Raw genomic sequence first — 25,075 nt, 5'->3', positions numbered from 1 at the left:
GCCTCCTTACGAACAATAAGATGCTTTGACGATTTACAAGCACAATAAATGATAAACCATTGCTTCGAATCCTTGTGACAAAAAATATGCTTTCACATTTTTTTGGGAGCAAGAATTATCCACGGTGTGCAAGGCATTATAGGAGAGGTCGGATACATTTTCTAATCAAGTCTGAGTTTGGGAGCTAATGACCCAAAACGAGTGAACAAGCCATCTTGAATCCTCAATAAGGCGAGTTGGACGTAGCGGACAAATCTCTCTGGTTGCATTCTTTGTGTTTAAGCAGAAAAGCTATTTCTTCTTCTTCTTCTTCTTCTCATAATTCAAAATCGTGCAACAATTAAGCAAGCTGCCATAATGCGTAATCGTCCAGATGTACGAAGAGCAGGGGCCCTTTGAAAATGTGGAGATGAATGCATTTGCCACATGTACTGCAGCTAGAATAACAATTTCTCACAGAGCTGATGCATCGGCCTATATCCACAACTTGTGCGTGTCCCACGGAAATTAGCACTCCCCCCCTAAGACGAGCACTACTTCCCCGATTACCTGTCACACTTTATGATTCTGGTTTATAGGTGCAGTTGAGCTGTGCACGGCCACGGAAGCCGGAGATAAGGCCCCCTTCCTCGGGGCCTGCCAGGTTTTCCCTGTCAAATATTTATAGAAGCTTGAAACGTTAGATGGCCGTCAGCCTCTCTGCAGCTCCCTCACAGACCTGAGCTTGAATTGTCCCTTTCAACCGACGGGAGGATGCGTGGAAGCCGCCGCTGCGTCACTTGGCGTCACTCGCGGAGCTGTGCGGCGAACACGAGCCCCCGGTGGCCGCGGGGGGGGGGGGGGGGGGGGGGGGGGAGGGGGAGGATGGCCGTGTTTCACACCAATCATGCCGGGTACTTTTCCAGATCAGTCACTCAACGCAGGGCCACGCTTGCCCCTTGACTTCGTGGACAGATCCACGCTCCACATAGTTGGGCCGAAGACAGGGATGTTTAACGTGTGGCTACTTGAGCTAGCAAGGCGTCGTTTCTTCTTTTTGACAGCTTTAAACTTTCTGGGGGGGGGGGGGGGGGAATCTGTACTCACATCACAAGTTACTGCACGTTCTCGGTTCGAAATGACCCCACACACACACACACACACACACACACACACACACACACGACAACCACGGCGGAAGCTGCTGTTCGCCGCCGGGACAAGCCGCGCCATCACACCGGGACCGAGTCGCGGCGCTCGGGCTCCAGTGGCCCCGAGCCTGCCGGGGGACACCGGAGGACCGCGTCCGGGTGGAGCGACACCGCCTCCGAGCGCTGCCCGGCATCCGGAGGAGGTCGCCCGCCCGCTCACACGACGAACCGCCGAGCCTCGGCTCGACCCGCCGGCCGCGGCCGCCGGAGAGGGACCGGGAGCCGGAGCGGGAGCCGGAGCGGGAGCCGGAGCGGGAGCCGGAGCGGGGGGCTGACCGCCCTCTGCCTGTCACCGCCGCCCGGGCAGCCGTCAACGCGAATGCTAGACACACAACAAAACAAAAAACAACCAACAAAAAAAAGACGCCACGGGGGGGGGGGGGGACGTCCGTTTACCTTGCCGCCCTGGTAGCCCTCGAAGGCCCGCAGCGCGCTGTCAGTGAGCTTGACGTGGAAGACGGAGACATTGCTGCCGTTGCCCACCCGTCCGCAGGACAGTCCGTAGCACCGCTCCTCCTTCAGCGCCGCCATCTTGCTGCCGCTCGCCCCACGCGCACGGACGCGCTCTGTTGTAAACCGAGCGCTCGCGTCGCTCTGCGATGAATATTCAGCGAGGTGACCGGGCGGCGACCGAGCCCTACATAGACACGTGTTCCCCACCGGAGGAAAGGCTTCTCACGTTGTAGAAGACGCGCACGACGCTTGATAGTATAGACGTTAACAAGGAAAAACAACTCAACAAAACACGCTTGAGCTGCCGGTGCTGTGAATCCACGACTTTTGACTATTTTGTACAACTAATTTGGAGACAACACGTGAAGCAACTTGTGGTCGAGATGCCTTTTCTATTCTGAGCCTGTTTGTCATAGCCGATCACACAGAATGCACATGTTGCCACAGCATTTAGAAATCGGCATTGCGCGTAAGTAATGCGTAGGAAGGGGGAAACGACAGGTCATCTCGTGACGTCAGCTAAACGTCAGCGTCTGAGAAAACAGAAAATAAAGGACAGCTCGGGAATATCCAGAAAACTGGGGAGTTTTCGAGTGCCAACGAATACAACTGGATAAACGTAATAATGTATGCTCATGTCAAGGGCCTGGTTGTCTTATTGTCTTCAAAATGAGACAATTATTTGAATAGTTTCTGTACAATTATGAATGACTGGAATTATAATGGCAAACGTGTCTGTCTAGTGTCCAATACATTTGATTCTTTTTGTGTGTCTCATACAGACATTAGACATTATCCATGGGCACTGATTTCTTTAAGCTCCAAAATGACTCAAATAAAGACACACAAAATTTCACACAGTTTGACAGCGGACACATTTTATTGTGTTAAATACAAAATTAACAAATGCAGGGAATGCAAGGGACTTCATTATCACTTCATTTGCCATGAAGAGTTCATATGCAACATTTGGCTCTGTAGGAACTACTACACCGAAGAAGCCACATATTTGGTGGTGTCACATTTACTGAATGTAAGAAAGTACAGAGCAAACACAGTGTAATAAATAAACAATTAAAGGAGCATAATTTAAGAATAAAGAATTCACAGGGAACAAATGTAGTTGAATAAAGAAAAGGAAAAAAACATGCACCAAACATTGTACTTGAAGGGTCATCCTTCTGCATTTGGTCTTAATCAAACATTGTGGTATGAGTGCCAGAAAATTGTATAATAAAAATAAACTATCCTTCAGTATTATTCATAGCCATAAACTCCACCCACCATTCTCTTCCAGGGTTTTAAAGGTAATAACTGCACCTCTATCCTCCTGAAATGAGTTATTTAGGAATGCTGAACATAAAGTACAGTTTATCTACTCTAGCTGACGCTTTAATGTACTTATACACGACAGACTAAGCGTACAGAAGCAATGCCTTCAAATCCAATACAGCAGTCCTGTACATTCACATACTTCCATTGTTCTCTGTTGGTGATACTGTATCAGATAAGTGTTGATGAGCCGGTTCCATGGTGCTCTAACAGGCAGCCATTTGCAGTTCCATTCACTGCATTATGTTGAGGATACAATTCTCGGAACACAGTATCAGTGTAACGGCAAAACAAGTTAGGCAGTGTAGCTTGTAGGACTGTTGTATTGCATTACATTGTACAGGTGTTTCTAGTCACTGAATTAATAGTATTTTAAAAGGTTAAGAGTGCAAACACACAGTTTCTTCCCAGTGTGTGAAAATAGAGCATCTTCATTACACCAGTTGACATGAGACTTTGTACAATTAAAACAAAGTGAAATAATGTGTTCCCTTGGTATAAATCTAATGGCACTATCTGATGTTTGAAAACTATAGCATAACATAGGACCAGATCACAATCACTTTACTGGGCAAAGTATTTTATAAATAGCTTCTATCTGAATCTATGGTAAACTATTTGTCATTTCAATGATCAAATAATCAATTTCCAACGTCAACCACTAAAGATGAGAACGATTGCAGCAAAAGAAGAACAGCGTCTGGCAAAGTGACAGATATGCATGAACATTCACATAATTGGAAATAACATTTCCCATATGCAAATGTCGACGTTTTATTATTTGTCACATATACGTCTCAAACATGGCAGAGAAACGAGAGTGGCAACCGACCGACCGTGGACTGACATCTCCACCCTCTTTGACAACAGGTAAGAAGGCACTGCCAGATGTGCTCCTGTGTACATGTTCTCACGTTGCAGGGGTCAGGCCTTCACTACAGGCTTGGCTCAATTTCTGGCAGCTATGACAACGGATAATGCTACACCGCCAATGGCTACTGCCGTGGCACCGAATAGCCACTTCCAGCTGAGACCCTGGGAAAATAAAAGGAAACAAAGGAGTAGAGTGTTCATGTTAAGTAGTTGGAATAAAGACATGTTGAATCATTACACCAAGAAAAGTGTAAGTTACAGCGTTTTCTATTCGTGCTGGCGGTCAGCCAACTAATTTATTATTGTTTCAAGTTGTGTAACCACAACTTTTGTTACTTTCAACTGAATAAAGAATTTTTAGTCATCAGACGTCTGCATCTTGTTTTTGGAGAAACATGCTGAGCAAACATCCCCGCTTGCTTCCCCCTCCTGACATCCAAGTGTCAAGGTTATTTTTAAAATGTGAAAACGCTCTCTTCTGTGTTTTTACCGGTTTCAATCACTGGGTCGGGTTGTTTTGGAGAGGATAATTTGTTCCCCAACAAAACACCTCCTGAGTGATGAACACCAAAGTAATCCTAGCTGAGCCAACATTAGCGACAGCTTGGCTAACAGCATGCAATCCCTCTCGCCGGTGTCCATCCAAGAGAGAAACAGTTTTTCCACGAGAAATTGCTCTATTCAGTACTCTTAAGCGCACACACACACAAGGCTCCTACTTTCACCCAGCTTGACCTTTTATGCACGAGTGGAAAACTCTGAAGTTATTCATCTGACTTGAAATATTCATATTTGTTGCTCTCTTTATTAACACACAAAGGTTCCCTTGAGGATTACATTACCTACCACTCCAAAAGAATATGCATGACAGAGGATGGGTATCATGTGATGATGGCCAATGACCAAACATTAATTCATTTTTTTCCACACTTTAAATGCTTTTTTTCAGGAAATTACTGAAATGTCTCACCCATGAAGTCTTGGCCCGATGTTTCTGTGTGCTGCTGGTGCTATTCGTGGGGTTACCCAGCATCTTCTTATACATGGCCTGCTCTGCTCCCCTCTGCTCAGAGTTCTTCTTCACCAGCTTAGAGAGCTCTGCGTGGATCGTCTAGACAGGAGAGAAAAGACACGTCAGTGTTGCAGGCTCCAATAAACAAACCAAACTGCAAACCGGCTAACCTAACTACTCCAATATAGCTGTTTTTAGAACTCTAACTTAAGAAAATGTCAAGACCCTATTTTCCAGAGTTTGTCGTTTACATAAAAAAAAACGCAGCAGAGGATTGTCTGAGTCAGGCGCGTTCACAACCGTAGGAAATTTCTGGAACATTCATGCGAGGGGTGGCACCTGGGTAGAGCGCCCCCTCTAGACTTTCCTGCTGTATTCTCACATGGGCACACTCAGCCCATTTTTCGGAAATTTTACTAGGGGCCTAGCAGGAAAAGTTTGGATATCTGAAAGCAGCTTATGAAGAAAATAATGTCCTGCTACTGTACCACAACCCAAGAGCATGAAAAAAATGACTTCACAAGGCTTTTCAAGAGGAATATGACCGATTATTTTTCTACAATCATGACGGATGGATGACGCGTTGATTAAACGCCGTCAAAAATAACTACTGAAAAAATGTGTTTGTTGTTCTTCGTTTTCTAACCAAACAACCCAAAGGCTTGCATCACAAAATTAGCCTGCCATTTAGCTCACGTGTCCACACAATTGTTTCCAGGATATGGGTTGTTATTGTTGTTACATTTTCTCGGATCTGAGTCACTTCACTGCTCTTCAAGCTGTTTAGTGACCAAACAAACCGCTGCTTTCAGAGACAACAAAATGTTTATGCTTTGGAAATGTGTTTCAAAAAGACTGATGGAGCACCATTACATTGAGTTTAAAATAAGGTCGGCTGAAAAGTTGTTTTTATATTTGAGGCAGAGTCAATGAAGAATGGAGAGTCAGCGTGTCTGTTTTATTGTACAGTCCCGTCTACTTCTAAGAGTAAGGTGACACATTTACAGCGCAGTTTTCGAGCAGGAAACCCTCAGCAAGTTGGCACCAACGTTATGCAATGAGCTACCCACCCAAATGACACAACACTGACTTGGCCTCAGGGCAGGAATGAAGTAGGCTAAACCATCATGTAACATCCTCTCCTAACAGCCTCTGCGCTGAGGCCGTCTGAGGCCGTCTCACTGGAGCTGTCAACTCTGTGCCGTGTCAAACAATAGATTAGGGATCGACCGATACAGATTTTTTAGGGCCGATGCAGATACAGATTTCTTTTCATCAGCCTTAGCCGATGACCGATACGGACTGACGATTTTCTTGAGTCAATATTTGGAGCCGATACTACTTTTGCTCCCTCAATTTAATAGTTAAATAGAATTAAATTCAGCGGGTTGTCTCGTCTGATCTGAGGTTTTAGTCAAAGTGAGGTTATGGCCAAGGCCATGGCTCGCCTCCATGGGTAGAGGGAGACGAGGCTCACGTAGCTCTGGAGCATCTCGGGAGTTCCCACCGCACCGGGACTCGTCCCCCCGCGAACGGGATCCCCTGCGCAAAGCCCGCGGCGCGGTCAGCGCAGAGACTAAAAAAGTCCAACGGCAGCCGCGCCCGACAGGGGGCGCCGCCAGTCCCAGCCTGCCGAAGCAGAGAGGGGAAAGGCGGGGAAGAGAAGGTGGGTACGGGGGGGAGAAGAGCCAGCCGACGAGCAGTGAGAGCGCAAGGACGTGGAGGATGCTTAAAACAGCAACCAAGAGCCTCGCGCCCGTCCGTCGGTGGCGGCCCCCCCGAGATTAAAAAGTCAATTTCCACAAGGCAAAGGGTTTGGAGAAAAAGGAGAAAGACACAAACCCACCGGGCGCTCCGTCCACCGCGACCCACGACTAAGCCGGCCGGAGCCAGCGAGAAGTCGTCGGAGGAGCGGCGGCGGCAGAGCGGGGTGGGAGACATTGAATCCCCCTCCCGCTCTCCGGAGGAGAAGGGAAAGTTCGGTACCCGGCGGGCGTGCAGTGCGTCAGCCTAGGGCAGAGGCACTGCGACGGCGCTGGGTAAATGGTTCCGGAGAGAGTGGGGCCGGGCCCAATAGGCTACTGGATCTGCCCTCCCAAAAAGAACTATCGGCGAACGTAGCAGCCGCGCATCGGCCGATGCCGATACACGTAAAAAACGCAAACATCGGCCGATATTATCGGCCGGCCGATAAATCAGTCGAACACTACAATAGATAAAATACATCTCTCATCCATCTGAGATGAAGATAGAGGGCACGACCAGCTGACACCTGTGTAAAAATGCAGACAGCATGTTTGTCAGTGGTTGTAGAAGAGAGATAACCTGTCATCTAGTTATGAGTCCTTGGCCTGTTTAAGACCGCCTCTTTGATTATAATGGGAGCGTTCTGCTATTGTCACTGACGCACACCCACTGACAATTCATAAGTTCATAATTCATAATTGAGAAAGTAGGCCCTGCACAGAGCTGGTATTAACACCTGTCTCGAGTTAACCGATCATAAGTAGACAGCTCTGATCACACCAGTTCACACCTGGTTTTAGAATGTGTCCAGTGGCCACTTGTGCCATAACCGGATCTTACTTCTTACTTACCGATTCATTTACAAATAAACGTGTCATTAATGTTCTTAAAAGACTAAATGATGTTGTTGACAGACAGGTCCATTATCAATACATTTTTATGTGTGACTGTGTCACAGAGTGGGGTGAGAAGACGGCAATTAAATCAACCCAGTGCCCAAAACTTAGCAATGAAATAAGTAAAAGTAAAGAAAATAAAAATAATATTGAGGTCACTGTTAATATTTGGGCGTTGGCTACAAATAAATAAATGACTCGTTAACACTGAGAAGTTTTTAAAATATTTTTGGTTCAATACGAAACTGTAGTGGGCTAGAGGACATCAGCTAAGTTGGTGGCCCTTTAATGTGGCCAGATGCATCCCCGACCATCATAAACAAGGGTGACAGTTATGAAATGTCAAAGCTCTGGCAGTCAAAAAAGGACTTGCTGTTGCATACAGTCTACGACATACATCCTTGTACTTCAGATATGCAAGGATTCCCAACTACACACGGGTCCATTAATGCAGCTATACACCTATGATGCGCCATTACAAAACATTTTATATTTGTACTGTAAGTGTTGGATAAAAAGTGGTGGTCAGGCCATGAGCGGGTTGACAGATTGGTGTGGGGGATTCTGGGCATGAATATCGCACTGCTGTAGTTTATAGCTAATCTATGAAGCCCACACACACATGTTCTTTCATATTCTGCCAAAGAACTGCATATTCCCAACTCAACAAGCAGGAGAACAGGCACAGTGGCTAGGCATTAGATATGGCTGGGTTGCAGGGCAAACCTATTTACAGCAACAACATGAAAACAGATCCTCTGAAATGATGATTCAGCGGTCCACCTGACCTTGCACTACAAACTAAGTGATTACATATTTTACCCCATGGCACCATCTACTGGCCGTAAAAGAGACCTGCCACTTCTCCACATTAGCCATCTTTACCATAACTGTGAAGGTGCAGAAAGTACCTTGTTGCTTGGTTCCAACTTCAGTGCCTTCCTCAAAGTTTGAATGGCTTCTGAGTATTCACCTTGCAAGGCCAATACCTTCAGTGAAAACACAAACAATTAAGAGTTAATAAAACAATATACTAGAGACTGACGAGAGAAAGTAAAAGAACATGAGGAACGTGTACCTTGCCCATGCGGAAAAGTGCCTTTATGTTATCTGGCTGGTGGGCCAGAGCTGCGACACAAGATTTAAGTGCTGCATCATAGTGGTCCAGTTTCAGCTGAGAAGCAGCCATGTTGTTTAAACACTTCACTTTCACATCCATCAGCTCGTTCTCCTCCTCAGGACTAATGTCAACTGCAGCAGAAGCATCAACAAGAAAATAAGACGGATGAGGATATACTGCATATCAGTACATGACTAAAATGTATGCATATTTGTCAAATCTATTGAGGTTTTCCCTGCTTACCACTCCCCAACCAGTTAGCTACTAACCCACTAATCCTAATGATGAATATTTAACAAAAAGACAAACTGTCATAAACTTTCCGCAGTCTCGTGATTCCCTGACCTGCAGCTCACCTTTGGAACTAGACTCTGTTATCTGCAGGGCAACGCTATAGGAGTTGACAGCAAAAGCGTAGTCCCCACGCTGATAATGTATGTTGCCCCTCTCTCTCTTGTGGCTGGCAAGAGCTATCTTTTCTGCAGGGGGCAGCAGCTCCAGGTCCAGCGCATCCGTAGCTCCCAGAAGTTCCACTTCCAGGGACAGTTCAGCATCGGGGGGCACCTCTGGGTCAAGACTGGCAAGCGGATGAAACAGTCAATTCCAGGAAATAAAGGCGGCAAGAGACATTAATCACTTGATTACAAATGTCAAATATCCCAGTGAAAGTGTGCATCACGGCACGATTCAGATTCCAGAGTTTGTGAAGCAAGTACAGCCATCCTGTTTTATCCAAATTCAAGGAAGAAATTTAGAAAAAAGTCACAGCTTTCATGAGCACTCAATATTTATTTACATTAAACCCTTAAAGCCTACATCACATTAAAACATTGGACACTGCCTACCTTCCACGGGTGCCATATGCGTATTTTGCATCTGTCTGGATGAGAGCCTTCTCTCCCATTTCCATGAGCTGCACTGTGAGATCTAGAGCCTGAAAGAAGGATTTCACTGCACTGAGAAGCCAATATACACGACCTAGACCAACCTCAATAAAAAGACAACCTTCATGTACATTATTCACAACTTGAGGACAAAAATTTAGTTTAGCTTAGAAGCGGCTTGTACCTGGATAACATCACTGTCTCCCAAAGTGAACGTGACACCAGTCTGCTCCTCCACCAGTGTCCCATCCTTCAGGTAAGTCCTCAGATTAGTCTTGACATTCTGTCCTTTCTGTGGGCGACTGTCTCGCCCTTGTCCGGCCACCAGGACTTTTTTCTTTAGCTGGTCATTACCTGGAGACAGATAGTTAATTTATTAATCTGAAAATACAGCCTTTGCAGATGGGGTCGTGTGTGGATTTGTTAGACCGACACTCCCATCATCAGTATTGACTTTGAAACTTCTGTTGCACGTGGATACCCTGAGCTGTGTGCAACCAACGTGCTTTTTTGTCACATACCTAAAACATCCAGCCATTCCTCCACCTGACCCGAAGGACCCGGATCTGTGTCCGCATTTCTCTCGTCAGACTCGTCTGCGGTGTTCCCCTTCCCTCCTCCGGCATCTTCCAAGGGAGGGGGGTCGTCGTCGATGTCTTCCTCGTCTAAGACTTCGAAGTCCTCCCCGCTGTCCAGCAACGAGGTTCGCCCGTTCTTCTTCGCTGTTACAGTGGTGGCACAGTCAGGGCTGTCGGGGGCGTCCATCGTCTCCTCCTGTTCACTCATTAGTAGACTACTCTGCGACAGACGGTGAACAATTATGGGGGATAAGGCGAACCGGAAGTCTCGGCGTTTACTTAAACAAATGATCACATCATGACTCGTGTTGTCACTTGGTGCTAACACCGCACCTACATTTAGAAACGACTGTTAATCCGAAACCACCCATGACTTAGCCAGTCACTATCACCAGTTAACACAATAAAACAAACAACTACTGTAACTACAACTCTCCTGCTTGGTGTGTTGATCCAACAGTGTGTTTGGATAAATGGCGGTCAAGCTTACCTCGCGTTTCCAGAAGTTTCTGGCAAGTTGAAGCGCTGCTACCTGCTCGAGCGGCTAACAGGCGGCTGCTAAGTGCTAACACACATTAGCGTTAGCTGTAATCTAGCCGGGTATCTAGCTAGCTAACGTTTGTGTTCTGTGCGTGACTTGTTTTGCATTTGCGATAGACCACTGCTTGCACTGGGCGCGTGCGATAAACTCTTCAATCTAAATAAAGTGAATGTTGAATATTACCTTTGAACACGAGTACTTTGTGCGGAGGCTTGTTTGGGTCCCGTGCTAGCTCCCTCCCCTGTTTACAGCGACGAAGTCAGTTTGCACTCGGGGGGAAGAAGGCACCATAGGAACTCTTATGTTTCGCTCACAGCGACGTCAAACTGACTTCGTCGCGATGGCGACGACGTCACGACGAGCTGCTTCCTGTTGTGTTAACCTTGAGCCCCTGTTCGTCTGCACGACCTCTTCATCTGTATCAACATTTACCACCACAGGCAGCCCGATGGCTGCAGGCTTGGTTTATAGTAACGACACATTAGATGACCTCGGTTTGTCATTCAAAATTAAAACAGTACATTTCTTAAGATGATTAATTGATAACTCAATGCGTCATACAAGTAGAATCATAGCCAAATAAAGAGCCTTTTGATGATATTAATTAATTTATGTATATTATATACATTTAATGAATGATATATATTATATAACATTTTTGCAATGGTATTAATTTAACTTTAGGTTGAGCTGCTGCACGTTAACAGCAGGACTTGATACGGAATAGGTTAGTTTGTCTGGTGTCTTGCAGGTTTGGAGATGTGAAAATCCATTTGCAAATTAAAATTTGGTGGCAGATGTTAGGAATGTGGGTTAAAGCCAAACTAGAACTGGTAAAAAACCCAATCTCAGATAGCCTCAATCAAACATTATTAATTATCTTTTAGAAAGGTCCAAAAAACCAATGTGTAGGATGGAGCACATAGAATATAAAACTTTAACTTCTTTCTGTGCACTGCATAAGACAGGGGCTGAAAGCTAAACGAGATCTCAGGGGAAGGGAGTCAGACAACAAGGAAAAATCAAATGACATTTATTATTGATGCATTGTTTCTTTTTTGATAAGCAAATGATCTGTCTTTCTTTCAGTCTAAAGAAACTTTACAATATAAAGAAACATACAAAGAACATCTTTATTAACTACACAAGACACCTAAGTCCCTAAGACAAGATTCTGAACTATCCTACCATGAAATACAAAGCAAACCCAAGAGACAGACTGCTTCATATTGAATACTGCCGTGTCATCAGAAAGGACCATGAACGGAACAGGAGAATCATTTATATACCCCTCCCTTAAATTCCCCACCCCTCCCCGAATCAACATAACCACCCCACCCGACCAGCAAATCTTCCTAATGGTACAGTATTATACATCACAATAGAAGTACAGAGATGGCCAACGATCGATATACACAGAGGACTGAGAGAGGATCAGTGAGAGAGCTTCAATCTATACAAAGCTATTACAGGAGCAAATAGCAAAGGACACAGTTTTCCCCCATAAGTATTACTTTTTAAATCTATTCTTAATTTAAAATGAGGTTCTCTTTAGTACTTGTTTCCTTTTTAAAAGTTCTTAAATTGATAAAAATCCTTCATATTAAAAACTGCAATATGAGGTCACATGTTTTGTTTTTTCTTTGAGAAGATGCCCTTTAGAAAAGCGATTCAGATGCCGATTATCCACAGTCAATAGTAACCAAATGTTACTATTGACTGTGGATAATCTGAAGCATATGGAGACAAGGGCAGAGTGAGGACGCCAAAGCTCATTTGCTCATTTCTCTCTGTCCTGTCCTCTCTCTGTCCTATCCTCCCCACCAAACAAGTCTTTAGCATAAAGTCTGCATTTATTGTGTTACTGTGTTCTATACACTTTTATGGAAATTTAGCCACACGAGCCAAATAGTCAGTGCATCCTTTCTCTATGAAAAAACATGGACAGTTTTATTTATAATTTACTTTCAGCTGTATTCATTGGTAGTGACTGACATATCAAAACATGTCAATGATATCAAAATGCATTATACAGTATTTACAAAAAAAAGGAAATCAAAGAGAAAGGGAGAGAGGTTTGGGGGGTGAGGGGTGGGAGGAAAGAAGGAAAGAAGGGAGGTGTGTGTCCCTCCATTGAAGGGACACTGGAGAAAGTTCCCAGGCCACTGACAACCAAATCCTGGAAATGTCCATGTTTAAGTCTGGGTACAATCTGTTCACACTGATATCAGAAAATTGATAAGTACACCGCCATCACCCATAGAGGCTACACTGGTTGTTTATTGTTGGTTTGAACACAGCTGCAGTGTGATGCCATGAGAGATAATCCATGTCTTTGACAGTGAGTTAATCAGGCCAAGAGTGCATAACATACAGAAAGAAACAACTTAAATAGTGTAATATGTAACTATGCTTTTCTTTGTGTGCAGATTTTATGGGCTTTAAGTTTTTTTCTCCTAAATTGAATACATTTAAAATTAAAATTAAAACAATCTGCTGAAAACAATCCACAAAAAAAAAAAAAAATGGAAATACATCCATGACAAAAGCATCTGATTATTGTTCCTCTTCTTGAGACCAATGTGGCTGCATGTTCTGTCAACCCCAAGGTAGTTCACTCTGCTCCCATCATCATCAGCGCTGCTACAGCCATCCAATTCTCTGGATCCATTATCCCATACATAAGGGACTTGCTGAGGGAACTAGTCGATGGGAGCTTCAAGGAGACCGTTATTTAGCCATTATTGCTGGGTTAAGAAAGTGGATCATACAGGATCTGTGAGTTCAACCCCAGCTCAAAGCATTAAAGCAGGCTTGATGAGTGTATCAGAGGTCCCACAGTCTCCCCCAGTCCCCCCAAAAATAAAGGAGACACTGAGGAGAGACCAGCATGAGTCCTGGGAGGAAAACAGTGCCAATTAAGGAGTCCACAGTGAGGCTGAAATTAAACAAAGCGATGAAGGGGAAGGAACCACATTTTAGGATTCACAGACAACGTGTAAATAACAAATAATAAAACAACCACAATGCAAGCTATGAATGTTGTATTTACAGACATGACCAAATCCACAGAAGAGAGGAGAGGATCCACAACACGCTCTCTGTCTGTCACCGAGTGAGAACTGGCACCTGTCCTGACACTCAGCTCAGGATTTCAGACACTTTGTACCAGGAAACAGAAACTATTGTAACTGTACGGATAGTTTTAGCTGAGATACGAACACCTCGGCACAAACTACTTCACTAGGTGAAAATCATCAAAACTTCCAATCGCTCTTGGTTTGAAGGTTTATGGAAATGGTGCGACAAACACTTGGAAGGCAAAGACACGAGTAACGAGTTCGAAAGAAGTTTGACGGCGAGGTACGTGAAATGAGGCCGCGACAAACAAAACGAAACAAACAACAAATAACCTAAAATCATGTAAACAGAAAATCATTGTGCATTTTTTCGAGTGTGTGCTTATTCTGTCATTGTTGATGCTGCTGCTGAGATAAAAATGTGCCCTTTACAGGAAATCGTAAACTACATTAGTAGAATAATATCAATTATGAAAATTATAACAATAATATTATCATCAACAACAAAAAATACAAACATTTAATGAAAACCATTCTTGCCCTAAAATAACATCACCAGTTCATCTTTTTTTCTTTCTTATATCATTCCTGCCACAGGAGTTTTTGAATGAGTGTTTACACCCCCCTCCCCCTGTCAGTCAACTACTGCATGCCCTCGTAAGGTATGATCAGCATGATATAATGGGGTAGTAGTAGATACAAGGGGGCATCTCGATTGGGCTGTAATGCCACCCATAGTGGCGGCTTTGGATTTGGGAGACAGGCTTGGAGCAGGTGGAGTTATCACTGTCCGAGGGCCCTTGTTGGGGCCTGGCAGCCGAGGAGAAGCGGAGCGGTGACCCTTCATGTTGCTTGGAGGCCGTTTCATGTTCTTACACCCATTTTACAGGCATTGGGATGGGGGGCCTTGAGGGGAGTCCTGCTTTCCATGGGTATCCTCAGGGGCTGTGTGGCACAGCACACCATCCACAAGGAGGAGGTAGGAAGAAAGGAAGGAAGGGGGTGTAATGCAAGACGCACCAGGGCAGATGGGAGAGGGAGATTGGGATAAGGGGAGATGAAAAAGAAATAAAATAAAAGGATAAAATAAAATAAAAAAAATCACACACTCATCGTCATGTTGGGTGAATACTGTAAAGAGAGAAAAAACAGAGGGAGGGGAGAAAAGATAAGCCAAGACTATATCAAACCTCTTGTACTACCCAGTTCAAGATGAAAGCAATACAACTAACTAAACTATGTGCCATGTCCAGTACACCAGCCTCTTGCAGCAAACATCACACAAAAGAATGAACCCTTTCTTATCCACGCTCTATGTCAGTAAACCAGCAGCAAGCAGAGCAGAGTCCAGCCCAAGGAGAAAATGTTAGGGGATTTCAGATCACAGTGAAGATACTGTGGTAAAATGTAGTTTGTCAGTCTCACGTTAATCACTATATGACAATCTCTCCATGCATCAGAGAAAGCATATTATGTTGGGTTTTTTCCATGCTTTTTCCATGCTGTTTTGTTTTTGAATTGGAGTTGAGTAAAGCTGGGAACACAGGGCTCAATATGACAGGACTTATTATGAAACTCAAATTTAGCCACGGACGCTGATTTCAAGATCAGGAGTTTTGTGGTCGAGTGCACAAAATGGAGCGTAATATTATATAACAAATTGGAGTATTACATATAGAGTTATATAGACCAGTTAAATGTTGCTCCTAGAATAGTCTAATGCAAGTTTGGACAGTTTCATACAGATAATAAATAATTTTAAGCTTGTTGCTGGACAGTAACCTGTTGATAACAGGAGATCGTTTGTTGTTTTCTTTTGTCCATATCAACATTAAGAAGCCACAGCATCTCAGTTCAGCTACAGGTCTGAGCTGAGGGGAGATTGTATATTATATATTTTCTGCTGGAGTCAAAGGAACTAAGTGGTTATATGTCTTAATATGTCTTATTCAACCAGAGCACAAGGTAAAATTGATCTTCTTTAAGGGAGTGAAGACCCAGACAACTTGGTGCAACTGATACATTTAGAATTTAAACGTCTGTCGGAAGCCTATTAGATTGATGTCAGCCAAAGTCAAAGTCTATCTCTGTGAAACCGGACTCTGTTGGCACACAAAATCTTCAGGGGAGTGCAGGAGTTTGGGCTTGGATTTACATTTCTTGCCCCAACCCCTTTATCAAGTATATTGATTTGATTTTAATTTTATTTTTTTGAGACAGGACAAATCTGAATGTGCTGTTTGATACCAGCGGAGATTTGTGCGGATATGATGGTAATCTGAATGAGTAAGTGATTCAATACTGTATGTGATTTCTTTTTCTTTTTAAGTTTGTTCCCAGCTGAAAAGGTGGGTTGGCACTCACACTTTCACTTTGGAATGGGTTTAAAAAGTTGCCTGCCATCTCGCCGTCATCCCGCGGAGTGCCGGGGGGATTGTTCATGCCTGCCATGTTGTTGGGAGAATTCTACAACATGGGAAACAAACCAATAAGAACACAGAGCTCATACAGGCAGCCAGACAGACAGACAGACAGATCGATGGTCTGATATACAGTCAGCCACTCTTACCTTTGGCAACCCATCCATGTCACCAGAGCCTGTGTTTAGAGATTAAAACAAGAGAAACCTGAATGATTATAATGTTGACAGTTAACAGATCCTCAGCACCCTGCTGCTAATTTAACATCACCTCAGGATATCCAGTGGAAGCAGAAACACGCTGCCCTCTCACAGATAATGGCCTTTAATTAAGCTATTTGTTTCAGATACAGATGAGCACCAACTCTGCTGGCTTCACTGACCACCTCTCACCCTTCTACAGGATCAATTGCCCTGCTCACTGCCCCTCTAATCTGCTTTAGCTTTGATCAATACGAAGAAGAGGGAGGAGACTTCCTCTACCAGCCACAGGGGGGCAGAGTCTTACATCTAAAGGCCTCTTCTCATAGATCGATGAAGTATCTGCTACACACACTGTACATTATCCTCAACCACTCACCTAGTGACCCGTTCATATGATGCTGCTCCATAGCACCCATTCCACCCATTGGCCCGTCTGGACCCGGTCCCATTGGGAACTGCAGAAAAACAACAGGAAAATGAATCAAGGTCATTTACTTTTGCTCTTGTCACTCTGGACAATGAATGAGAAACAACAATATCAATAAAACAATGCTCCTCACATTAGGTCTATTTCCACCAGGGCCGATGGGGTTCATCATTGTGTAGATGTTTTCACTTGAGTTTGTTGAATCTGTGAGGAAAAAAAACGTTTAAAATCAGATTACTAATTTGTTCCTTCTAGTCTGACAGATCGTTCTCTGTGTCTGTGCAAAGAAAAGTTAAAACAATCCGGTAGGTTCGGGAAGTGGAGCAATATTATTGAATTATTATTATAAAATAAAGTAATAAATGTGAATTATTGAGCTGAGCTACACTGACACCACTGTCGTTCAGTGTATTTGACACTGTTTCACTTTAATTTTCAGCTAAAAACCAGAAATGTTCTTATTTTTGCTGCAAAGGACACAGAACGACGGTATGTTACTTTAACATACCGTCAACATACCATTGTTACACTCTTCTAATGTGTCTCTTTATTGCAATGTACAATAAGAGACACATTATCTTCAGCTCCGACAATCAGCAGATTAGACTAAGTTATTATTATATATGGACACTGTGGCCGTTAGCATCAACCAGTCCATGTTGTGTCACTCCTCTCATGTCCTGAAAAGATTCAGAAGGATGAGGTGTCCTTGATCATTGCAGCATTGCAGGGAGAAAGTTGTGAGGAGAAGACTGAGAAAGGCAGAACAAAAAATGGAATAACAAATTGAAAGACAGGGAGGGGATGGATACAGCATGTGCAACGTGGAATGAATCCCCCCACTGTTCGATTCCCTGAATCTACTTTTCATGTCGTGACTGCAGGAGGGGGGATGATACAGAGTGGGAGGTGTGCCTTTTTATAAGAGGTTTGTGTGTGTGTGTGTGTGTGTGTGTGTGTGTGTGCGTGTGTGTGCGTGCGTGCACAGTCTTGGCAACTGCAGTGGAAATATGTTTTCCCCTCCCCGTGTACGTGTGAGCGGAAAGCGGTTTTGTGCAAAAGGTTGCCCCAGTAACAAATCACAATAGCCGTACGCATATAAATAATAAATAGTGGACACAAAAGAAGCTCTCCACAGGCCGACAGAAACAGAACATCGACAGGATATCTGCCCAGTGTTTTGTTTGCAGCTAATCCTCCACAGAGATCCTAGACTGACGGGTCAACGCTGAGATGGATCACTCAGTTGATTGCATGCCTCTGCGTCCCCTTTTGCACAACTGTACACAAGGTTTCCCTTAAGTGGAAAACGATGACAAAAGGTCTGAAACCCAACCAACATTATTTGTGTATGTCACATACTGTATAATTTCACATTCCGTGTAACATTTTACCAGTTTTTTTTTTTTTTTTTACGTTTTACACTTACAAAAATATTCCTAACGGCTCAGTTCCTAAAGTATTTACAGCCCCATTTCTGCCTGTCTCCCGAAGAGAGACTTGTATCTGACAAAGAACAGGTTTGATGGTTTTTTCAGACAGAGCCCTCCTTCAGTGAACACTGGGTAAAAAATCAGAAGGGAAGCTGAAGTGTATAACTCACCTCCGGGGCTAGGCATGATGGGAGTTCCTGGCGGGCCGCCTCCCCCTGGAGGGCCCTGAGGGGTGAAGAAGCGATAGGGGGAGAGAAGTGAGTGCTGAGAGCATTTAGACGGCAGCGTGTCTGTTAGATATCACTGTGTGATAGGTCATTTATGGCCCCTGGTCGAAACACGAGACCATGATGAGACACTTACCACGTAGTTGCCTGGAGATGAAGATGAATAAGCTATCTGTGGAGAGAATAGAACCAAGATTGGAACCAAAGAAACAACATGAGACAGTTATTGTAAACACACTTTGAATAAAGATTTGAGGGAATGTGACTCACTGAGTTTGAGTTGGGGTTCGGCCATGGACCTCTTCCGCCAGGACCCCTGGAAATGCAGACACAGAAAGCAATGACGAACAGGACGTGTAACAGAAGACTTCTGGTACACAGCAGAGTTACAAGCTCCATCTTTTCAAAGGCAAAAACACGATACAATTTAACGATATAGAGTCAAAACTACAAAAATAAGATCTGGGTTTCAAAAAGGCCTGACATTCCCCCTAAATCAGACTCATCTCTGGAAGTAATATTCATAAAATATTGAAGAACTTTTTATTTCAGTCTACTAACATGTTCATCCCCGGCATCCCTGGCCCCATGGAGTTCGGAGGAGGTCTCATCCCTCCGCCGTAGTTCTGCACAAAGAGAGGAACACACGGTCAGCGCGGCGTCTCGCACCTGCTCCTAAAGGTTTGATTCCTAATGAAGGTCAGTGACGATCATGTCTCCCACTAACTAGTGTTTAATTATGGCTTGTCTGTAGCTGTGTGTGGGCTAGTTGGAGTGGGCTGTGTGTGACAGTGGACAGCTGTGTGTGTGTGTTTGTGTGTGTGAATGTGTTGTGTGTCTCTGTGTGTTCATGCTCCCCTCTGTGCATTTTGTGTGTGTGTGTATATGTTTTCATTGCTGCCCAGCAGGCGGGTTTGGCTGGCACTACATGCCTGTACTTGGGTATGTGCGTGTGTGTGTGTGTGTGTGTGTGTGTGTGTGTGTGTGTGTGTGACTGAGGCAGAGAGTAGCGGGGCAGGCCAGAGAGCAGCTACACTCAGAGGAAGAGTTTTGTTCAGCAGACGATTACACTTGTCGAGCAGATGCCACACCAGCTGCTGGTGCGCTAACTGCCAAAGTCACCGTGCCAGGGTGGCACAGAGAGTGGCCGAGGGGCACAGGGAGAGTGTGTGTGTGCATGTGTGTGTGTGTGTGTGTCTTTGCACGAGGTGATGTTAGAGCAGGTGGTTGGGTGCAGAATGAAGCAGCTGTCTGGTAATGGTAATTCAAAAGCGGCTTATGAATACACAGGCAAAAATAAAATCGATAAAAGGAAAACAACAGTGGTCAAAATGTGTCGGTGGCCACGTCCTCAGAGCACGATGAGTATTCTGCCTCGGTCCGTCTGTCGCCTTCGGTGGGAGTCGGTGAGTAAGATTTAACATGATGAGCTGGCGTTGGGTCTGGTCAAAGCAAAGCTAATCATCAAAGCGCTTCTGACATTTAAAGGCAAAGTTACGAGGCTGGCAGAAACAAAACTTCTCTTGAGCAGAGTTGAAGGATTACGTGCATGCAGTTTATAGGCCGCTGGTTTGACATTATAGCTGTTTTTATGATGGCCCTAAATGAAGGGAAACCAAACATTAGGCTTGTTCATAAACCGACGGTCCAAGCACCAGATCTGTCTGTGTGGCAGCTGCAGAGCGGGAGTTAAGTGGGCTGGTAAAACTAAGGGACACCATGCACTGTCATGACTTGCTTCATTCACGCAGCCCTAAGTGTTAAAATCCGCATGACTGAGACATATCACCTGTGGACCCATGCCTCCCATTCCTCTGGGGGGATTCATTCTCATCGGGCCTCCCATGTTTGGATGTCCTGTGGTGAGACACAGAGAGTACAGCTTGTTAGTACGACAGCGCTGTGTAGGTCTACAATCATTCAGATGAGACTGTATAAGTGTAGCATCTCTGAAATAACACAGGGGGTTTGACAATACCTTGAGGTCTGGTGGGGTCCAGGCTGTTTGGCAGGAGGGGCTGTGACCCGGGGATGCTCCCAGGAGGCTGATTTGGCATACGGAGGGCGGGCCTTGGGCCACCTGGGTACCGCGGAGACATGAATGGCTGCAGGAAGGACAGGGACCGATGGTCGTTATTCATGACTATGTAGATAATCATTTGAGGATGGAATACTTTTTTAAATAATTCTTGACAGAAGGGTCTTCGAATATCACAGATTTCACACAATTAGTTCAATGAATCCATCAAGAATAATATAATTGTCTCAAAAAATATTCATTACAAAGAAGTTATTATGATGCTACTATCCCCAATATTTGCTAGTGTCAAGTGGAAAAATTTAATACAATTAGGGTCAGAGACTCGTGAAAATAAACTCACAATATCTACTTATATAGAGGTGTGTAATTTTGATGCAGCAGGAGTCATTGAACTCCATAGGAAATTATATAATCATCATATAATATAAAACTGATTATACACAAGATGACAAAACCTTATCAAACCTGGCCACTTTTGAGGTGTTGTCATTACTAGCCAGCAGGGGGAGCTATTGTAATGAGGAATACTGTACTGTTGCAGTTTAGTCTCATTTACTGAGAAGGAGGGGCCTTTCATTACGTTTTGTAAAGTAAGACCTCAGGTGGTGAAATCCATTAGAATAAAGGTAGAGGAGGACGGATAAGAGAGGAGGAGGAGGAACAATATGAGAGAGAGAGAGAGAGAGAGAGAGAGAAGAGAAACATGACATAGTTGGATGGAAGAAGAAGTATGAGCAGAAACTGTTCAGCATCTTGATGGTTTGAGCAGATGCACATTTTCCCCACTGTGTGTGTGTGTGTGTGTGTGTGTGTGTGTGTGTGTGTGTGTGTGTGTGTGTCACCAGACACTACAAAAATACGGCATTGGTAGCGAGATTCAAACTGGAAGAGAGTGAAGACACCACTCAGACAGATGTTTCAGCAGAGAGGGGACGGAAACAGGCCGGCCCGAGTCTCACGCAGAGCGGGTGCATGACGAGTGAATAATGTAAAGCACCCCAGACAGATGGTTTTCAGACTTACCTATGAGTGCACGGCTACAACTACAAACACCCTCAGCCGCCGAGCCATATTTCACCATCAGATGATAAGAATTAATTGCAAACTCAATGCAAATATTTCAGTATCAAGGGGAAACATGCTGATTTGAATGTCGATTGGGTAAGAGCTGTGTGTTTCCGTCACGGAGCATGAACAGCGGAATAATGTCGCTATTATCATCTTTACTCAGTGATGAGCACAACACAAACAGCGAACCACAGGGGACTGGTATTTCTATACTGTATGTTGAGGGTATGGTTAGGCTAAGGTTACAGTAAGGGAAAGGGTCAGGCAAGTGGTGGTTATGGTTAGGTTTGGGGGAATTCTGCAGGAAATGAATGTAAGGCTATGTAAAGTCCTCGAAGGTGACCTATGACAGAGTGTGCGTGAGTGCGTGTGTGTGTAGAACACGTTATATAATCTTACTTCCTCCTTGAGGGGAGATTGGGGAGGGGGCTAACTTACTACTGTTTTTCTCCTATCTTCTCTTGACCATGTTGCGGTGGGTTGGTGCACGAAGAGCTGCACCGTGTCAGGCTGTGCTGCAATATTAATGGTCTATTGATGGACTATGAGATGGTGAGTGCTGGGCTGAGGGAGAGAGGAGGCCCCTCCAGATGCACCTCCGCTCCTTGCAGCTGGGCCAACACAGCTAAATTATTCATCCAACCCTACCACCGTAGATGCTGCCTGTCCTGTCTGCTAGCACAACAAGGACCTGTGCGCTGTTTGTACACTGCTGCCGTGTGAGCGAGTGAGCGAGCGAGTGAGTGGCTTAGAGGAGTAACTACAGCGCAGTAGATGAAAGAAGAGAAGGACAGAGTTAATGTTTCCGTCTTACCTGTCCGTGAGGTCCCATCATGGGATTACTGGGGTTGTGCGGGGGAGGCTGCGCGTGAGGGGAAGGCTGAGATCCTGGTGGACCCTAGTGAAGAAAAGACAAAGATCTCAATCGAGTGCTAAGATACTGGTGATATTCAGGCCTGCTTGGGGAAAACTTGAATCAAACAAATTCACAGTATATCCCTTGTCCGAGTGGGCACTGGGGTTATTAGTTAAAAAGACTGTGTGGTATGAGATTTAAAGGGAAAGATCAACCAAATGCCCAAAAGAAAACATTTTCTCATTTTCCTCCTCTTGACAAATAAAAGGATTTAGTTTGTGAGGCTCACGGCATTTAAATAATTAAAAAGAAATAATCTTTCTACAATCCTTTCCTACAGACTTTCTTCCTGTGAAAGGTTTTTATAGTGACTTCTCCTTCAGCATCATTATTTAAAAATCTAAATTTCATGAGGTCTCAGATTGTGTAAGTTATAGCAACATTTTGTTTAATATGCACCAAGGATTAATTTTAAACTAATTATGAAGTACATTCTCACATATTCAAGGTTTTAACCCTGCATCCAGATTTGTCTGTCTGTAGCACTTTTCATTGCTTTTAGCAATGAAAAGTGCTCTATAAATGAAATTTATTATTATTATTATTATTACTGAAACAAATGTCTCCAAATAGATAGATATTTGCAGTGGTTGTTGAAACGGTTGAAAAGCAGTGCTGCCAAACCTGCTGAGAATCAACACCGAACTCCAGCAGCGTATGGCTGCTTCTTAGCCACGATTTTGTTTTTTCCTGTCAGTGCGATTACCCTCTGACAGCTCCCATCAAAACCCACAACAGAATACAATGAAACACTACCAGCACTCTAGTTCAGAAAAGCATGGCATGATAACCTAACGAGGAGAGTTAATACGAGGCTGCTAGGGAAGGTGAAAAGAAGATTTATCTCATGAGTTGCTGCAGCACACCAGCTAAAACCAGCTAAAACCTGCTGAAAGGCCAGTGAATACTGAGGAGACCAAACTCTGATGACATGATAGAACTGCGTTATGTCTGCTGAGTGCAACAATATGATCCTGTTAAGCTACTGGTTTATATGATGGCAAAACTTAGTGGCTTTCTTTCTGCCCCCTACTGGTCAGCATCACTTATTGCAGCTTTAATTGGCATCTCATTCAGAGTTAATGCTGCATGGCCAGCCTAAGTGTGTCTAATGAAAGCATTAACTATGCATATCTGTTCTGTTACACCAACAAGGAAATGCATGTCACAAGATTTTGTTTCACTGACATTTGCACAACGAGGGTCGCATTGATTTTCATGTGCAGGAATTGTTAATTTTCTGGACGAAGTCAGATCAATTCAGGAGGTGGACTTAAATCAATGTTGCAGTTGAAATCGTGTTGTTTTAACATGATGATGCATGATCCAGTTTTCCAGTGGTGCTGCAGTCCAGGACACAGTTAAAGGCCAATTCCAGCCTAATCCTGATGCTCACTTTCCCTCCTCACAGAAGAGCCAAACATTTGAACCCAATCAAACATCATTACGGCAAAACATAGAGAAATGAGTCGAAAGCTGAAAATAACCCAAACTATTCTCTCACTTCAATCCACTCGCTCAGTCGCTGGTGTGGGAACTACTACTGTCTGTCCCTCAAAACCAACACTGTGTTAAGTACATTAAAGTAAAAACAATACCAAAGGTCTGTGTGAACTCTGACCCCTTTGTCTCTTCCAACATCAACCTCATCTGACTCCAGCAGAGATCTACCTGACATCGATATGGAGAGAGTGGACCACGCACTGCCAGACCAGGCTTATCTAGAGCCTCCATCAAGCACTGCAATCACGTAACATTACAGAGATGTGTGTGTGTGTGTGTGTGTGTGTGTGTGTGTGCGTGCGCGCAGGTTTGAATATGTTTCTGCGTGTACAGTGTGTGTATTGAAGGGGTGTGTTACTTCAACAGGTGTGTATCTAACATCACAGTGAAAATATGAGGGATTATAGAGGAACACACAAACATACACACACACACACACACACACACACACACACACACACACCACACACACACACACAGGGATTTTACAATGAACACCGAAGGAATCCTAACCCAAAATAAAATGACCATCACAAAGTCAAATTTAGAAATTCTTAAACAATTATTATCACTAATTTGTTGAATTAATTGTCTGTGGATCGACTTGACTGCCTGATTGTTTCAGTACTTACACATCCATCAACACACAACTGTCTCGACTTGTGCACCTCTTCATTCATTCATCATTTTTCTCGAGGGCAGCAGCTGCAGAGATACATTCAGCCCTCCTGCCTCACACACATGCTCTCTTTAAATCTCTCCTCCCCTCTCCTGCGCTCCCTCGCCCCCCCACCCACCGGGCCTCTCCCTCACTTTCCCACCCTGCCCACTGTGCCGCCTTCCCCCCGTGTGAGTGCTCTGTTGGCATGGCCGGGCTGGTGGAGTGCCGACAGAGCTGAGCACCAGGAACCTGTGGGCGCCGCTACAGTGGGAAAATAAACATGGCTGACTGACAGCTTGAAACAAGTGCGTTCCCACAGATACAGTATCGCCACGCTGCCAGGTACAGTGTACGGGAGCGGAGAGATGAGCCTGTACAGTACATACAGGTTAAACCAATACTCATGAGCAGAGCACTTATTTATGGCCCCGTAACCCTTTTCTAGAAAAGCGCAGGGCCCTCTTGACAGGT

At 44.5% G+C, this 25,075-nt stretch overlaps 3 protein-coding genes across 8 annotated transcripts in view; all 3 read right to left on the bottom strand.

Moving 5' to 3' along the window:
- The window catches only part of ell (elongation factor RNA polymerase II), a 29,857-nt gene extending 27,757 nt beyond the window's left edge, over positions 1 to 2,100 (bottom strand). The window contains exon 1 of the mRNA XM_035646838.2: positions 1,587 to 2,100. Coding sequence (XP_035502731.2) covers positions 1,587 to 1,721 — 135 coding nt within the window. The 5' untranslated portion in view covers positions 1,722 to 2,100. The remainder of the gene's footprint in view (positions 1 to 1,586) is intronic.
- Positions 2,101 to 2,504: 404 nt separating this feature from the next.
- On the bottom strand, positions 2,505 to 11,031 carry fkbp8 (FKBP prolyl isomerase 8). 4 transcript variants are annotated; one of them, XM_047336627.1, is made up of 10 exons: positions 10,809 to 11,031; positions 10,575 to 10,649; positions 10,028 to 10,304; positions 9,691 to 9,860; positions 9,468 to 9,556; positions 8,979 to 9,199; positions 8,581 to 8,753; positions 8,414 to 8,491; positions 4,819 to 4,959; positions 2,505 to 4,010 (listed from the first exon to the last, which is right to left on the bottom strand). In XM_047336627.1, exons 3-10 carry the CDS (start codon positions 10,290 to 10,292, stop codon positions 3,924 to 3,926), a joined length of 1,224 nt encoding a protein of 407 aa, XP_047192583.1. In that variant the 5' UTR covers positions 10,293 to 10,304; positions 10,575 to 10,649; positions 10,809 to 11,031; the 3' UTR covers positions 2,505 to 3,923. The 4 variants fall into 4 exon arrangements, with proteins under 4 accessions (XP_047192583.1, XP_035502732.2, XP_047192582.1 ...); XM_035646839.2 differs by lacking the exon at positions 10,575 to 10,649 and having other exon boundaries at positions 10,809 to 11,030; XM_047336626.1 differs by lacking the exon at positions 10,575 to 10,649 and having other exon boundaries at positions 10,028 to 10,299; positions 10,809 to 11,030.
- Positions 11,032 to 11,642: 611 nt separating this feature from the next.
- Positions 11,643 to 25,075, bottom strand: part of ssbp4 (single stranded DNA binding protein 4) — a 78,382-nt gene continuing 64,949 nt past the window's right edge. The window contains exons 6-17 of one of the 3 annotated variants that reach the window (XM_035648142.2): positions 22,339 to 22,422; positions 20,394 to 20,520; positions 20,205 to 20,272; positions 18,977 to 19,041; positions 18,686 to 18,731; positions 18,552 to 18,587; positions 18,359 to 18,413; positions 16,889 to 16,959; positions 16,705 to 16,783; positions 16,275 to 16,303; positions 16,070 to 16,171; positions 11,643 to 14,836 (exon numbers count right to left, since the gene is read on the bottom strand). In XM_035648142.2, coding sequence (XP_035504035.1) covers positions 14,807 to 14,836; positions 16,070 to 16,171; positions 16,275 to 16,303; positions 16,705 to 16,783; positions 16,889 to 16,959; positions 18,359 to 18,413; positions 18,552 to 18,587; positions 18,686 to 18,731; positions 18,977 to 19,041; positions 20,205 to 20,272; positions 20,394 to 20,520; positions 22,339 to 22,422 — 792 coding nt within the window. In that variant the 3' untranslated portion in view covers positions 11,643 to 14,806. The remainder of the gene's footprint in view (positions 14,837 to 16,069; positions 16,172 to 16,274; positions 16,304 to 16,704; positions 16,784 to 16,888; positions 16,960 to 18,358; positions 18,414 to 18,551; positions 18,588 to 18,685; positions 18,732 to 18,976; positions 19,042 to 20,204; positions 20,273 to 20,393; positions 20,521 to 22,338; positions 22,423 to 25,075) is intronic. The other 2 variants (XM_035648141.2, XM_035648143.2) reach the window with 2 other exon arrangements.

This window comes from Scophthalmus maximus, chromosome 13, assembly GCF_022379125.1.
Source record: "Scophthalmus maximus strain ysfricsl-2021 chromosome 13, ASM2237912v1, whole genome shotgun sequence".
In the NCBI taxonomy this organism is placed as follows: Eukaryota; Metazoa; Chordata; class Actinopteri; order Pleuronectiformes; family Scophthalmidae; genus Scophthalmus; species Scophthalmus maximus.
Note: the sequence above shows the minus strand (reverse complement) of the source record. Positions and strands in the feature narration are given on the sequence as shown.

Excerpts from the sequence above, each read along its gene's own strand:
- fkbp8 (XM_047336627.1), bottom strand. The coding sequence starts at position 10,292 with ATGAGTGAACAGGAGGAGACGATGGACGCCCCCGACAGCCCTGACTGT. Across the intron at positions 4,960-8,413 it reads AGTTGGAACCAAGCAACAAG|ACGATCCACGCAGAGCTCTC; the intron begins GTACTTTCTGCA and ends TCTCCTGTCTAG. Across the intron at positions 4,011-4,818 it reads ATCGGGCCAAGACTTCATGG|GGTCTCAGCTGGAAGTGGCT; the intron begins GTGAGACATTTC and ends TTATTTTCCCAG.